Here is a 13,230-nt window from a genome sequence, read left to right as displayed (position 1 = left end):
TTACAAACACTTCTGGTTACAAACTCCGCTAACCTGGAAGTAGTACCTCAGGTTGCCCCAGAATGAGAACAGAAATCACACATCGGTGGCAGCGGGAGGCCCCATTAGCTAAAGTGGTGCTTCAGGTTAAGAATGGTTTCAGGTTAAGAACAGACCGCCGTAACGAATTAAGTTCGTAACCAGAGGTACCATTGTAATTGCAAAATGTCATTATGGGTACAAAATTAGATGGCTTTAAAAGGGGATTATACAATTTGTAGAGGATACAACCACCAACTACATGTCATGATGGCTTCATGGTATAACAGGGATCACTGGAAGTAAGCCCCTAAACATCAGTTGCTGGGAATTTATTGAGAGGCACTTTTTATCCTCATGCTTTGCCTGTGCTTGTGTAATCTCACTGTATACAAGTTGTACAAGTGACAATAAAGTATTTCAATTTCAATCAAAGTAGAGGAAATTGTGCACAAGTGAGACTTCATGCATTACACTTGTATCCCACTTTTCTTCCAAGGTCAAGGTCCTCCCCCCCCCAATTTTATCATGAGAACCATCCTGGGATGTAGTTGCAGCTGTGTGTTGACTAGAAAATTCCTATAAGGGATATCTGAAGGAACTGGATATATTTAGCTTGGAGAAGACTAAGAAGACGACTAAGCAAGAATGCAGTCTTCATAATACCTAGAAAAGGCCAACATTTGGCTCTCTACTGGCCCAGTATTCTGGCTCACTACTCGCCTCCCCATGAATCCCAGAAACCAGTATTTCAAGGCATACTGTCTTTGACAGTGGAGGTGTGTGTGTGTGTGTGTATGTATCAAAACTGGTGGGAATCACTACCTCTTGAAGGGACGAATTGCATAGCACTGTGTGTTTGTCCTGAATCCTCAGATGCTATGCTGCATTGGGGCTCCAGGTTCAGTATCGCAAGATACTCCATACACTTTCTCCATGCCATACATAATTTCACACACCTCTATGATGTCCCTTTACTTAACTTTTCTTTAAACTAAAATGCCCCATATAATAAATCTGTACACGGTTTCCTGCTGTCAAGGATTTTTCCCCTCGGGGGCTGGAGGGAACTTTCCCCCTGCCGAAGCAATTTAGGTTTTGTGGGGCACTGAGGGGACTCCACCCTGAGTAAACTGAAGACCCCCCCCCCAAGCCCTGCATGGCTCTCTGGTTTCTACTTTTGCATTCATTGTCTCAGACTGCAGACAAACAACTTCAAATATTTTCTTTAAAGCAGCCAACAAAGCTTCAAAATTACTTCAGTCACTAATGTCATGTCTACATGAATCTGTATCACAGAATGTTATGTGTGAGACTGAAAGACAAAACCAACTCTTCATGAGAGCTTTTGAGTGAGAAGTAGGTCATTTAAAATTATCACAGTGCTCTCTCACTTTCGCCAAGTTGTGATTCATGCTTTTGGTTTTTTCTAGTTTCTAATTCAGTGACAAAAAAGACAATAACTTAGCTTCTTCGTTTGCAAATGTGAACATGCAGCTTTTATGCAGGCCCACTGAAACTATTGAGCCTATGTTAGCCATATCTATTTACTTCAGTGGGTCTACTCATGGGTTGAATACCACACTATGGGCTTAAACACCACTACTAAAGATTGGTATTATGCTTTTTAAACTATTGTATTAGTGTACAGCATAGTAGATCACCTTTTTAGTACTGTGTGCCATTTCTCATGTTTACGAAACATCAGCTGCAAGATACCACACTCAGTCACTGAAAGCAGACTCCTTCCAGAAATAAAGTGACAAACAGAATTCTTAAAAAGGTTCTTTATTCATAAACTTGATGCAAGTTTACAGATTACCGTACACTGCTAAATAATTCTGCAATGAAAAATGAAACTCAGAAACAATAAAAAGCAAGCCAAGTGTGCACCTGTCATTCTGCTTGTCCATTAGAATATTAAAGAATTCAATAATGTATTCAAAGTTTTAGCCTCAGGTTTGAAAAGGAGCTGCAGAAATGCTTACAGAATTCGGCCTCTGCCTTACGGCTGCTAACAGGATTTCACTGGAATAATATGTACAATCAAACAAGCGGGGAAGCTGGAAGTCATCCACTCCCTAAAAGACTGCATCAAACAGTCTTTGACCAGGCCAAATCCTTCTAATCCAATCCTCCAAGCTAAAAAAATCCAAACAAAAACAGTTTATGTGACCAAATGCCTGGGCACAAAAAAGCACAAATTTAGGATTTTTTTCTCCAAGGTCAAGAAGGAGGGCTGAGGGGCAGAGACATTTCTGGAGACCCCCCTCCCCCCAAAAAAGTGCTTATACCCTTATTTCCTGTGAACAAAAAGGTCAATTTCAGCTACCAAAAAATAATAATCACACCTGATTTTTTTAAAAAAGGTAAGGCAATGTTATAGCAGTTCCCGACCCACAGCAGCTACAGATCCAGATTCATTTCCTAAATGGAAGAGCAGTTCCCCATTAGTTTTTCAATGAAACCATGGTCACAACTATAGCAACCTTCTTAAAAAAAACTCTGAATCGAGTGATCCCTGGGACTTGTTACTGTTGCTTTTGTTTAAAAAATCATTTTCAAAGGAGTGTCTTCTTGATTTCTGCCAATTGCTTTTTAAAGTTCATTACTCTACAAATGATTGCAACAACCCGTTAATAGAATCGAATGCCTAAGAAGGTTTCTAGTATTTTAAATAACTTCAAGCTTTATATCTATGGCTCCTCCTTTCAAAGGAGCCGACAAGAGCCAACAAGTAGCAAAGTAGCCCAGCAAAAAACCGATGCCCCAGTGGATATGACTAGTCACAAAGTTCTCTTGGCAGCAGCAGGGCACCTCAAGGGCATCTCTGCCCAGAAACAGCTCATATCCTCAATACAGCCATGAAAGAAGAAGAAGAGTTTTAATGATTTAACATTGCAGTTCTCCTATCATCATCAAATTTGGCAATACTATGAATGCTCTCAGTTATAGACCAAGGGGAGGAGGAAGGAGTCTGATTTAATGAGACCTAAAAACGTTGTAACATATTATTAAATTAACTTTATTCAACTTGGTTGGCTTTAAATAAAATATATTGCAGTTGTCTGCAGTTTGGAAAAACAAATAAGTGCATACAAAAGGGGGGAGATCTTAATGACCGGTATTTTTGTAAACCCCAAGAGCCCAGTTTGAAGGATTCACACTCTAAAATGGGGTGGGGATTGGTATGCTTAATTCATGGGGACAATAAAGTTTTAAAACTGTTCAGTTGAAGATACTTGACAGAAGAGCAGAATTGTACAGCTGTAGCTTATACTGGATGTGTCAGTCAATAGATTATCCACTAGTTATCAATGAGCTAGAATCTTCAGTATGGCTGTTATGGGGGCATTCGTAGTTGAATCTGTGTTGGAAGGAAAATCTTTTACTGACATTGGTCCAAGTGTATGAAAAGTCCACAATGTTAACCATCTTCTTTAGGAGGTGTGAACCAGCCTGCAGGAAGTATATATAAAAAAAGATTTGGCATTAACAAATGTGCAGCAGTGGTGGCAACACCCATTTTGTAATTGTACACGTGCTTAATAACTATATAATGTACCATGATACTTGGTTGAAGCACCAGTGCAGACAGGTGTTCTGAGCATCCACATAAGATAACATGAGTTGTTTAATGTGTTTCAGTCTACATATAAATAACTCGGTGCTTAGGAATCCAGTTTTGCAACTGGAAGATATTATGCAAAAACCAGCAACATTTGGAAAACAACTTACTTGATGTCAAAATAAAAAAATTCCTTCCAGTAGCACCTTAAAGACCAACTAAGTTAGTTCTTGGTATGAGCTTTCGTGTGCATGCACACTTCTTCAGATACAGATGTGTATCTGAAGAAGTGTGCATGCACACGAAAGCTCATACCAAGAACTAACTTAGTTGGTCTTTAAGGTGCTACTGGAAGGAATTTTTTTATTTTGACTATGGCAGACCAACACGGCTACCTATCTGTAACTTACTTGATGGACTGTCCTAATGAGCAAACATGCAAGCAAAGAATTATTAACCCACCTGTATATTAAAAGGTAAAGGTACCCCTGACTGTTAGGTCCAGTCGTGAACGACTGGGGTTCTGGCGCTCATCTTGCTCTATAGGCTGAGGGAGGCAGCATTTGTCCACAGTTTTTCCGGGTCATGTGACCAGCATGACTAAGCCGCTTCTGGTGAAACCAGAGCAGTGCATTGAAATGCTGTTTACATTCCCACCAGAGTGGTACCTATTTATCTACTTGCACTTTGACGTGCTTTCGAACTGCTAGGTGGGCAGGAGCAGGGACCGAGCAACAGGAGCTCACCCCATCGTGGGGATTCGAACCGCCGACCTTCTGATCGGCAAGCCCTAGGCTCAGTGGTTTAGACCACAGTGCCACCTGTGTCCCCTACCTTTATATTACCAGGATCTAATACCAGGACCAGGACCAGTCTTAAGGGGGCTCTCAGTATGGTGCCACTGATGGGCCTCCAGCTCCCCCCAGTGTGGGTCTGCTGGGCATTGCACTTTGCAGAAGCTAAATGGCAGCTGGCTGTCACAGATGGGAACAGAGAAGTGGCACCACGGCCTGCTCAATACTGAAATGGCTGTCCGGGAGCCTGGCAAGGAGAGTGGTAGGGTGGCACAGCTGGGTTGGGCCAGCGTGAGGGGCCCTGGGACAACTGTCAACCACTAGCACTAGGCCTGATAGGATCTACAATGAAACCAAATCAAAACTACAATTCATTATTAGAAAGGTAAATTTTAACTTCTTTCCTCCACTTCTTTAATTCACTAGACCTCCCCAAAAAGTGTGACCTTAAATTGCTGCCCTACCAGTCTACTGAGATCAATTAGCTGATCTAATTTTCAGATTAAACCTTGGTGGGGGTTACGATTATATTTATGTATCAGGGAAGTAGGAGTTAAGTTATGACCAACTTCCCAACACACTATTACACTGTTTACAGAACCAGACTATTCGCAGCTCTGGATGCCTGCGAAAAACATGCATATGGGGAGCGGAGTGGCTTCTCTCCTCTGACGTTATACTTACACAACTATGTGTTTTACCATAGCATGCATACATACCATACATACCATTTTTCTCATGTAACTGTACTAGAGATTTATAGGATTGCTGTGCTCTTGCTAGGTTATATTGGTTCTGAAAGAAAGAGATGAATGGTTGAAGTACATATCCCAAGCATGTCAGAGTAGTTCTGACTCAGCTTGGATGCATGCTGGTTAGTTTTTACGCTGCTGGTGACAGGCTCTCCCCACAGTCTGTTTAAAGTGTTTTTCTTCCCCGACTTCTCAACCTGGTGGGATCCTGGGGGACATAAACGTTGCTTGGAATGGTTAAGTTCCCTGAACAGGGGTTTGCCTCTTCTGCAATAAGCCCCATCTAAAAACTGCCAAAGCCCAACAACCATTCTTCAGCACACATTACATTATTTCACAGGTATGGGGTTGCAGTCAACTAGCCAAGAAAATATTGCCAACTGAGTGCCTGCTTTGATCATTTACTGTGGGTCACACACATTCATACCAGGGTAGTCTAACACGTGGCGCTCATAGCCTTTTTTGGTTGCCCCAGGCAGGCAGGGAGCAAGAAGCAGCTCCTGGGGCAGCAGTGGCATTGAGAAGGAGGCAGGGGGGCTCTGACAGGGTCCTTGAGGCTCCCCACCTCCCTTCCCCAAGCCTAGTTAGTGCTTTTCCAGCTTTGAAAAAAAGTGCCAATCAGGCTGAGCTTCATTCATAACCACAGCCTCCCATGTTGTTCTTGCTGCGTTGGAGGCACGAAAGTGACCTCTCTGGGGCGCAAGTCCTGGGCCCAGGTGACACAACCCCCCTCTTGGCCTTGCTGCTGATGTGGTCCGAAGGAAAGGAAAGCAATACATTTGGCCCCAGGACTGCTCTTACACTAGCTGTTCTACCACAATACATGAACAGCAGAAAAAGAATCCTGGCGTGTATTTACCTTATTTGCTCCAAATTGTACTCTGGCTTTTCCTTTGACTAATGTGGCATTGATCTGCATGATGACAGATTCTGTTGAATAGGCACTACTCCAACCCTGAACAAAAAAGAAAAGAAAATTCCAGAAAAGGATTGCATTTTGTCCGCTTGTCTTGGAGAAAACATTCAATCCCAAACAGACCTCTCTACACTAAACCAGGTTAATTTGGGTTGACGTTCTAACTTTTGAAAATGGCAATTATTTGCCACAAGAGGAGAAAATATGAAATAGGAGTATGTTACAGGGGAGCAAGGAAGAGTAAAAGTCAAAGTTTCCTGGCAAGGCAAAAAATAAAATCGTAAGCACATGTCTCCAAATGCCATGAAAATTCATAACAATTACAATGTTTGTTTAATAAATTAAAAACATATTCAGATCTCATTACTTATAGCTGGAAAGGAAGATTTACTGTGACACACAGTCTAGTGTTCTGGTCTATCTTTCTAATTGTTTTCAGCTACTTTGTTTTGATTAGTTTGTATTTTAAACTGTTTTTGTTTTAATTATTTTTATTTGTCTTTAACCAATTTTAAATTGTGTTTAAATTCAGGACTGTTATTGGGATGTGCCTGGGAAAAGGGGAGCGGGGGAGAACCAATCACAATGGTTCAGGGTAGGGAGAGGAACGGTGCAGGAGGTAGGGCAAGCCAGGTAAGGGGCACAATCGCAGGCAGTTGGTGACTGTGTCGTGTGCCAGCCCCCCCTCCAACCTGAGGAACTGTGCTTGTCATATCAGCCTGCCTGGTCTGCAGCTGCTGTTGCTGAATGCCAGCATGAATGAATGCAGCTCGAAGCATTATCCAGTTGCGGATAAGGAAGCCCATCTGGTCTGTATCACTGATGCCTGGGTGGGTGAGCAGGGTGGTCTCACCCAGTTGTCCCCATCAGGCCAGACTTGAGGGTCAGGGAGGGAGAACTGCTGTGGTGTAAAGAAATTCTCTCACTGTCCAGTTGCTGGGGGGCAGGCAGAATCTAGAGTGTGTGTTCCAGGCGTTGGGCAATAGGGACAGAATCGGGATTCTGCTGGTTTACTGTCCACCTTCCTGCTCAGCAGTTTCCCTGCCTGAGCTGACAGAGCTGACGTTGAGGACTCTCAGACGGTTGGTTCTGAGGGACCCATGCCAAGGTGACTGGCTCTGCGGTGGCTCAGGACTTCATGGCTGCCATGATAACCATGGGACTGTCTCAACGTGTCACCAGGCCAAAGCAGGTGGGAGGCCACACTCTGAATGTTGTTTTTTCCACTGGGCAGGAACAGGGTGCTCTGAAAGGGGGGGGGTATTGACCCTTGTCATGGTCCAGTCACTTCCTGTCGAGGCTTTCAGCATTCCTTCCCTTCTGCAGAGGTGGGGACCTATGAGGATGGTCTGTCGTTGGAGGCTGATGGATGCAATGGGTTTCCAGGTGGCTTGGGGGGATTATGCAGCTGATATGACTGGCGCTCCTGTTGAAGCCCTGGGCAATCTCGGGAATATATGAATGGCTCAGGCCATTGACATGATCAGCTTGACTGCTCTCTCCCACTTCGTGGAGCCCATTTGACTCCCTGGTAACCTCCAGAGCTTAGGGTGATTAAACAAGTTGGGAGACAGCTCAAACAACTGGAGGAAAGATCTGGCTGCATCATCGAGCTTCCCTAAGTAGCAGTGAAGGGAGCAAAGAAGGCATCGAGGGTGGACAAAATGCTTGGATTGGTCAGGGCATTGTGGACTCTTGTCCCTCTTGGCTGATAAAAACTAGCAGGAAGGGGACAGCTGGCTGGTGATTAATGCCTCCTTGTAAGAGAGGGCGGTCTCTGCCTGCTTGAGGGAGGCAGTGGTAAAACCACTCTTCAAGAAACCACCCCTTGATTCAGAAAATCTAAGTAACTACTGGCCAGTGCTAATCTCCCATTCTTGAGCGAGTGGTCGTGGACCCAATTCAGGCACTCTTGGAGGTAACTGATTTTCTAGATTCATTTCAATCAAGGTATAGGCCCAGTTTGGCACAGAAACTGCTTTAGTAGCCCTGTAAGATGCCATTCTGAGTCAGCTGGACATTATAAGAATTTGGAAATGGGGGTCTGTTCAACCAGCTGCAGAGGACTTCCATAGGAGCAGACAAATCTGGAGCAAGACTTTTGATTCTGCATGTACCTGTTTAGTAAGCAGCTCCATGCATAATGCACCTCCACCGAGAACATACCTGCAGGACAGAAAAGCAAGTTTAGAGTATGATTTTCAGTAAGACCTTGGAAAGACTAACATATTAATTATGAGACAAGCATTTGTGTACTAGAATCATATTCAACAGAAGGGTTATTCTGAGTTGTACAATCTGGATCTTCCCAGCACTGTTTTGTCTGCTTATGTCATTCAGATGGGAGCCAGCCATTTAGACAGCACGCTCAAACAAGGAGTATTAAAAAGGTTAAATATTGGTGAGCCAAAGTCAAGATGTCCTCATTGGCTTGGTCTATTGGAATTATTCTGGACACAAAACAATAAAAGCTCGTGAATGTACAAATGAGAAGCTACGTGAACTCAAAGCATCAAACTCAAAGCATCAAACAGAAACAGACTACCTGTGAGACCAGGTGAGGCAGGTGTAGAGCTTCCATCTCCCCTTCTACCCTGGCAGGGAGGAGGGTGCCATTTTGTGGTTTGCCTCAGGTGCCAAAATGCCTTGGGCCAGGCCCTGGCATCCAAGCTATTCAATCCATGGCTTTAAACCCCTTTGGCATCAGCTCTATAATCAGCCCTGATGTAACTGAAAGAGTTAGCCAACTGTGCATAATCACTGCGCACTCACTGTTTTGATATCACTGTTCTGACAACAATCCAGTCCTCATTTTAGTGCATTTTATTACTGTTACACTTTGCTGTTCTCTTTGTCAGCGGCTTAGAAAATACAACAAAGGAAACATTTAAAAACAATCACCACTTTTAACCTTTGTTCACTTCCCTCCAACTGGAGTAGAAAATTAGCACCGTCGTCTTTGGTTAATCTCTCACATGATTTATTCTGAAGTTATACATGTCAGAGAGTCAAGAGTGGAAGGGCTATCAGATCAACCCTCCCCCCCCCCAAGCTGGCCACTACCACCAGGTACAAAATGTATGCAAACAGCCCACAAAGGAAAACCACTTTACTAAATGATGGCCCAGTTCAGAGGCAAGAGGAAACCATGGCTTCCCATCATGCGAACAAATCTAGAGCTTAGTCCCCCTTAAAATGTGTGTGTGTGTGTGTTTATTGAGGCTTTCAATTAAGTACTGACAACAGATAATGTAAGAAAATATTAACATAAATAAGGACATAAGCGGAAACATAAAATGAATACAAACATTTCTTCTTTCATTGGCAACCTGGAAGCAAAGTTCTTAACCCAAGGTAATATTTCTGGGTTAGCAGAGTCTGTAACCTGAAGCATCTGTAACCCGAGGTACCACTGTAAAGAGAAATGGAGGCTTGCTTAAAACTGGATAGTTGAAGAGGAGTCCATTCACATGAAAGGTGACAGGTCGCCAAGACCCCTCTTTTGTGGCTGAAGTATCAGAAGCAGCTGTTCCACTTTTAAGCAAACCTCCATTTCTCTTTACAGTGGTACCTCAGGTTACAGGCGCATCAGGTTACAGACGCTTCAGGTTACAGACTCCACTAACCCAGAAATAGTACCTCGTGTTAAGAACTGTTTCAGGATGAGAACAGAAATCGCAGTGTGGCAGCAGCAGGAGGCCTCATTAGCTAAAGTGGTACCTCAGGTTAAGAACAGTTTCAGGTTAAGAACAGACCTCCGGAACAAATTAAGTTCTTAACCCGAGGTCCCACTGTATATCAGATTTTGCAAAACTGGTTTGTTTAAACTCTGGATATGGAGGACAGTCCAGGCTCAAAACCATGGTTTCAGACTTAAAGGGGGAAGCAGAAGCTTCTGATCTCAGGAGGCGGTGGGATTGTGAGACTGAGGGTCACTGTAGCTCATTCACATAACAGGAAGCCATGTTGTCCTGTTACATCTGAACCATGTCAGAGTTTAGATCATGCTTGAATTTTTTCAAGTGACACGGCTGTGCTTTTGGCATCTCTGTGACCAGAGAAACTGGTCACCAAAACATCCATCATTATGTCTCTGCTTTAGCAACTGCAGTGAAGACTGGCCCCATTATGTTCACAGTGTCATGTGTGAATGTGGGGGAAGGGGGCAAAGCTTCTCTCAGAGTCAGCTGGCTGGGAGGTATGAACCAAAGTTGGAAGGAAGCAAGACAAAAACCAACTCCAGGTGGTCCTTACAGGCAACTGACAGTCATGCTGCAGTCAGAACAGTATCCAAGGTTTCCAGTAGGAGGCAAGACAAGGCGGGAGCGGGGACAAGTCACAATGCGTGGGAACTGAATTTGTGCACCTGAGCGATAAAGCTGTCAACTCTTGGCACGCGCATCAGAACTGATATGGACAGCAATGCAAAACAAACCATTTCTGCCAAGCTTATGTATGAAAGTAGCAATCGAGAGATTGGGGGCTTTAAGTTTTATTCTTCCAGCCAATTGCTGGATTCCTTCCTTGGGCAAAGGGGCATCATCACTAAAGTCTGGTGCCACCATTCTCCAAAACCTTTAAATGTCAAACAAACACGGAGCTTTGCTTTGATAGCAACTCTTCTCACACAGCCATGGGAACCACTGCTGCTCTTCTCACACCCCCACATCCCCCTATCAGCTGGTGGCTTTGGAGAGGTCAGCCTCACACAGTTTCTCAGCCAACAGCTGGAACTCTGCCCTCCCTCTACTATTCCCAACAAGTCTGTGGGAAGGTGCAGAAGACCCAAAGGCAGTTCCTTTTGATTCCTAGAGCTCCATGATGTTGAAATGGGGATGGGGAATCATGCAAAGGTGCATAGCTTGCTGGACAAGGAAAGTCCCAAGGCTCTATGACACCGAGTACTTGCAACGGAGATCCAGTGACAAAAAGACTACAGAACTGGTACAGGCTGTACCATGGCCTTAGCTAGCCCACCATTAAAGATGAAGAAATATCAAGGCCAACACTGCTCCTGGCACTGTGCCATTTGAGAAAGCAAGTATGGAGATCTCATGTTTGCATGCCCTCAGCCGCCCCATGCAAATTCCTTCTGCAAAGGAGATTAATGGACATGCTAGCTTCCCAAAGGCACAGGGCTTGACACAGTAGAAGTGCATGAGCTTGCAACTCAATTCCCCTCCACCCTCGGTTTATGAAGTGGCATAGTGCTTATAGGGGTGAATTCTTGTCAGCTTCACTGACAGCAAAGTGGTCGGTCTGTTACTTTACGCTGACCTCCCCACAAGAAGACCAGTGTCACAAACATGGTCTCTCCCTGTCCCTGCCCCCACCCGTTTTATCCTGTGGGTTTGCAGCGTGAGTGTCACCCAACGAGCTTCAAGGCTACAGGGGATTTGAGTGTGGGGTCTCCCAGGACAGAGAGAAGGTCACCACTTTTTCACCTAACACTAGAAGGTGGAGCATCCAAAGAAGCTAACTGCTGGGAGCGTTAGGATAGACAAAACTGCAAACCACAGTTACAGCTCTTGAACTGGCTGCTGCACAATGTGGTGATGGCTACTAGCTAATATGCCTTTAGAAGGGGACTAAGGTAATCTGAATACAAATCATGATGCCTAGATGCCTCAGAATACCAACAGCATGAGAAAGCCACTGCCCTCATGTCTTGTTTGCAAGCTTTTCAGAAGCATCTGCATGGCCACTGGGAAAAAGAGGCTTGACAAGACAGCCCTTTGGTCTGATCTAGCACAACTCTTATTACACCACAAGCAGTATGAGCCAATGCACCCTGCCTATGGCTGCTGCAAAAAAGGAGAATGTGCTCAACACCCGCTCCAGCCTCTCAAAAGGCACAAGCACAGCAAGGGAACATTAATTAAAACTCTGGAGAGAAGAGGGCTGGTGTATAAGCAACACATTTTAAAAGAGAAATTAATGTAAGTCAGACTCATCTTCTTCTCCTCATTGCAGGCAAGCGAGGTGACTTAAAGCAGTGTTTTTCAACCACTGTTCCGCGGCACACTAGTGTGCCGCGAGATGTTGCCTGGAGGGAGGCGGGCGAGTCGGGCGGCGAGAGGCGGGGCGGCGAGGAGGGGCCGCCCAGCGCGGGGCTCTCGCCGTCTGCCTGCCTGGCTGCCTGCGAGCTCGGCGGGCAGCACCTCCATCCGCAGCGCCCGCCTCGCGGCTCTCATTCCCTGCCCCTGCCAAAGCTCACCCAGCCAAGCCGCGCTCTCCTTCCTGCCTCGCTTTGCTGCCTCCCCCCCCCCCCAAGCTTGGAGGTTCCCCGGCAAGGGGGAGGGAAAAAACTTGAAACTTACACTTTCATGCGTCCCTCCCGGCGTGGCGCTGCGCGCTGACGTCACGGGGCTGTAATGGTGGTGTGCCTCGAGATTTTTTTCATCAAACAAGTGTGCCTTTGCCCAAAAAAGGTTGGGAAACACTGACTTAAAGTAACCTGGTCCTGACTGGGTACCTTATGGGTTGCTTTTTCCTACATGAACCAGCCTGGCAGGAGAGTCAGTCACTGGAGGTCCTGTACGTTTTACCCCACCCTTGGAAGAGAGGCAAGTGGCTTTCCTAGGGTTGCACTCCCAGCTGTAAAACTCCCTCCCAAATGGTTTTTATTGTTGCCCTCAGTGCCACCTGATTGAATTGCTGCTCATAGGCAGCCTGGCTTTAGTTTTTCTGGTGCTCCTGGTGTTCTTTTTTTGGTATTGCTGTTTTAAATTATCTAGATTTGATATTGCTGTACAATTGCTGTTTCAGGATATTTGTAAGCTGCCTTGAATGCATTTGTAGGGTGGAAATACAGTATTCCATTAAAACAACAGTTCTAGTTAGCTGATTGCAGTATTTGGGAGCTCATGACCAGGACTTGTAAACAGGGGTGTTTTGAGGGGGGGGGGTTGGGGTGCTGTCTCGTGGGGTACATAGGACCAAGAGACATGGATGGCAAGGGAGCTGCTGCAGTGACCTGCAACAGCTGTACCATGCTTGTCTTCCTGTCCAAGAATGTGCACAGTTGTGGGGTTAGACTAGATGACCCTCATGGTCCCTTCCAACGCTATGATTCTAACAAGAACACTTATCCTGGCAGAGCCAAGTTAGGAAACCTCCTAACTTGGAAACCACTGCTGTCTATGACAGATGTCTGCACTGCATAAGACTTCCAGTGCAACA

At 45.1% G+C, this 13,230-nt stretch overlaps 1 protein-coding gene across 5 annotated transcripts in view; it reads right to left on the bottom strand.

Annotated features, from left to right (window-relative positions):
* Nucleotides 1-1,790: 1,790 nt before the first annotated feature.
* Nucleotides 1,791-13,230, bottom strand: part of UBE2Q2 (ubiquitin conjugating enzyme E2 Q2) — a 56,790-nt gene continuing 45,350 nt past the window's right edge. For 3 of the 5 annotated variants that reach the window (XM_082238403.1, XM_082238404.1, XM_082238407.1), the window contains 4 exons: nucleotides 8,166-8,214; nucleotides 5,992-6,087; nucleotides 5,100-5,175; nucleotides 1,791-3,477 (listed from right to left, as the gene is read on the bottom strand). In XM_082238403.1, coding sequence (XP_082094529.1) covers nucleotides 3,446-3,477; nucleotides 5,100-5,175; nucleotides 5,992-6,087; nucleotides 8,166-8,214 — 253 coding nt within the window. In that variant the 3' untranslated portion in view covers nucleotides 1,791-3,445. The remainder of the gene's footprint in view (nucleotides 3,478-5,099; nucleotides 5,176-5,991; nucleotides 6,088-8,165; nucleotides 8,215-13,230) is intronic. The other 2 variants (XM_082238405.1, XM_082238406.1) reach the window with 1 other exon arrangement.

Source organism: Podarcis vaucheri (assembly GCF_965113315.1).
Source record: "Podarcis vaucheri genome assembly, chromosome: 9".
Taxonomy (NCBI): domain Eukaryota; kingdom Metazoa; phylum Chordata; class Lepidosauria; order Squamata; family Lacertidae; genus Podarcis; species Podarcis vaucheri.
This window is presented reverse-complemented; position numbering and strand designations above follow the sequence as displayed.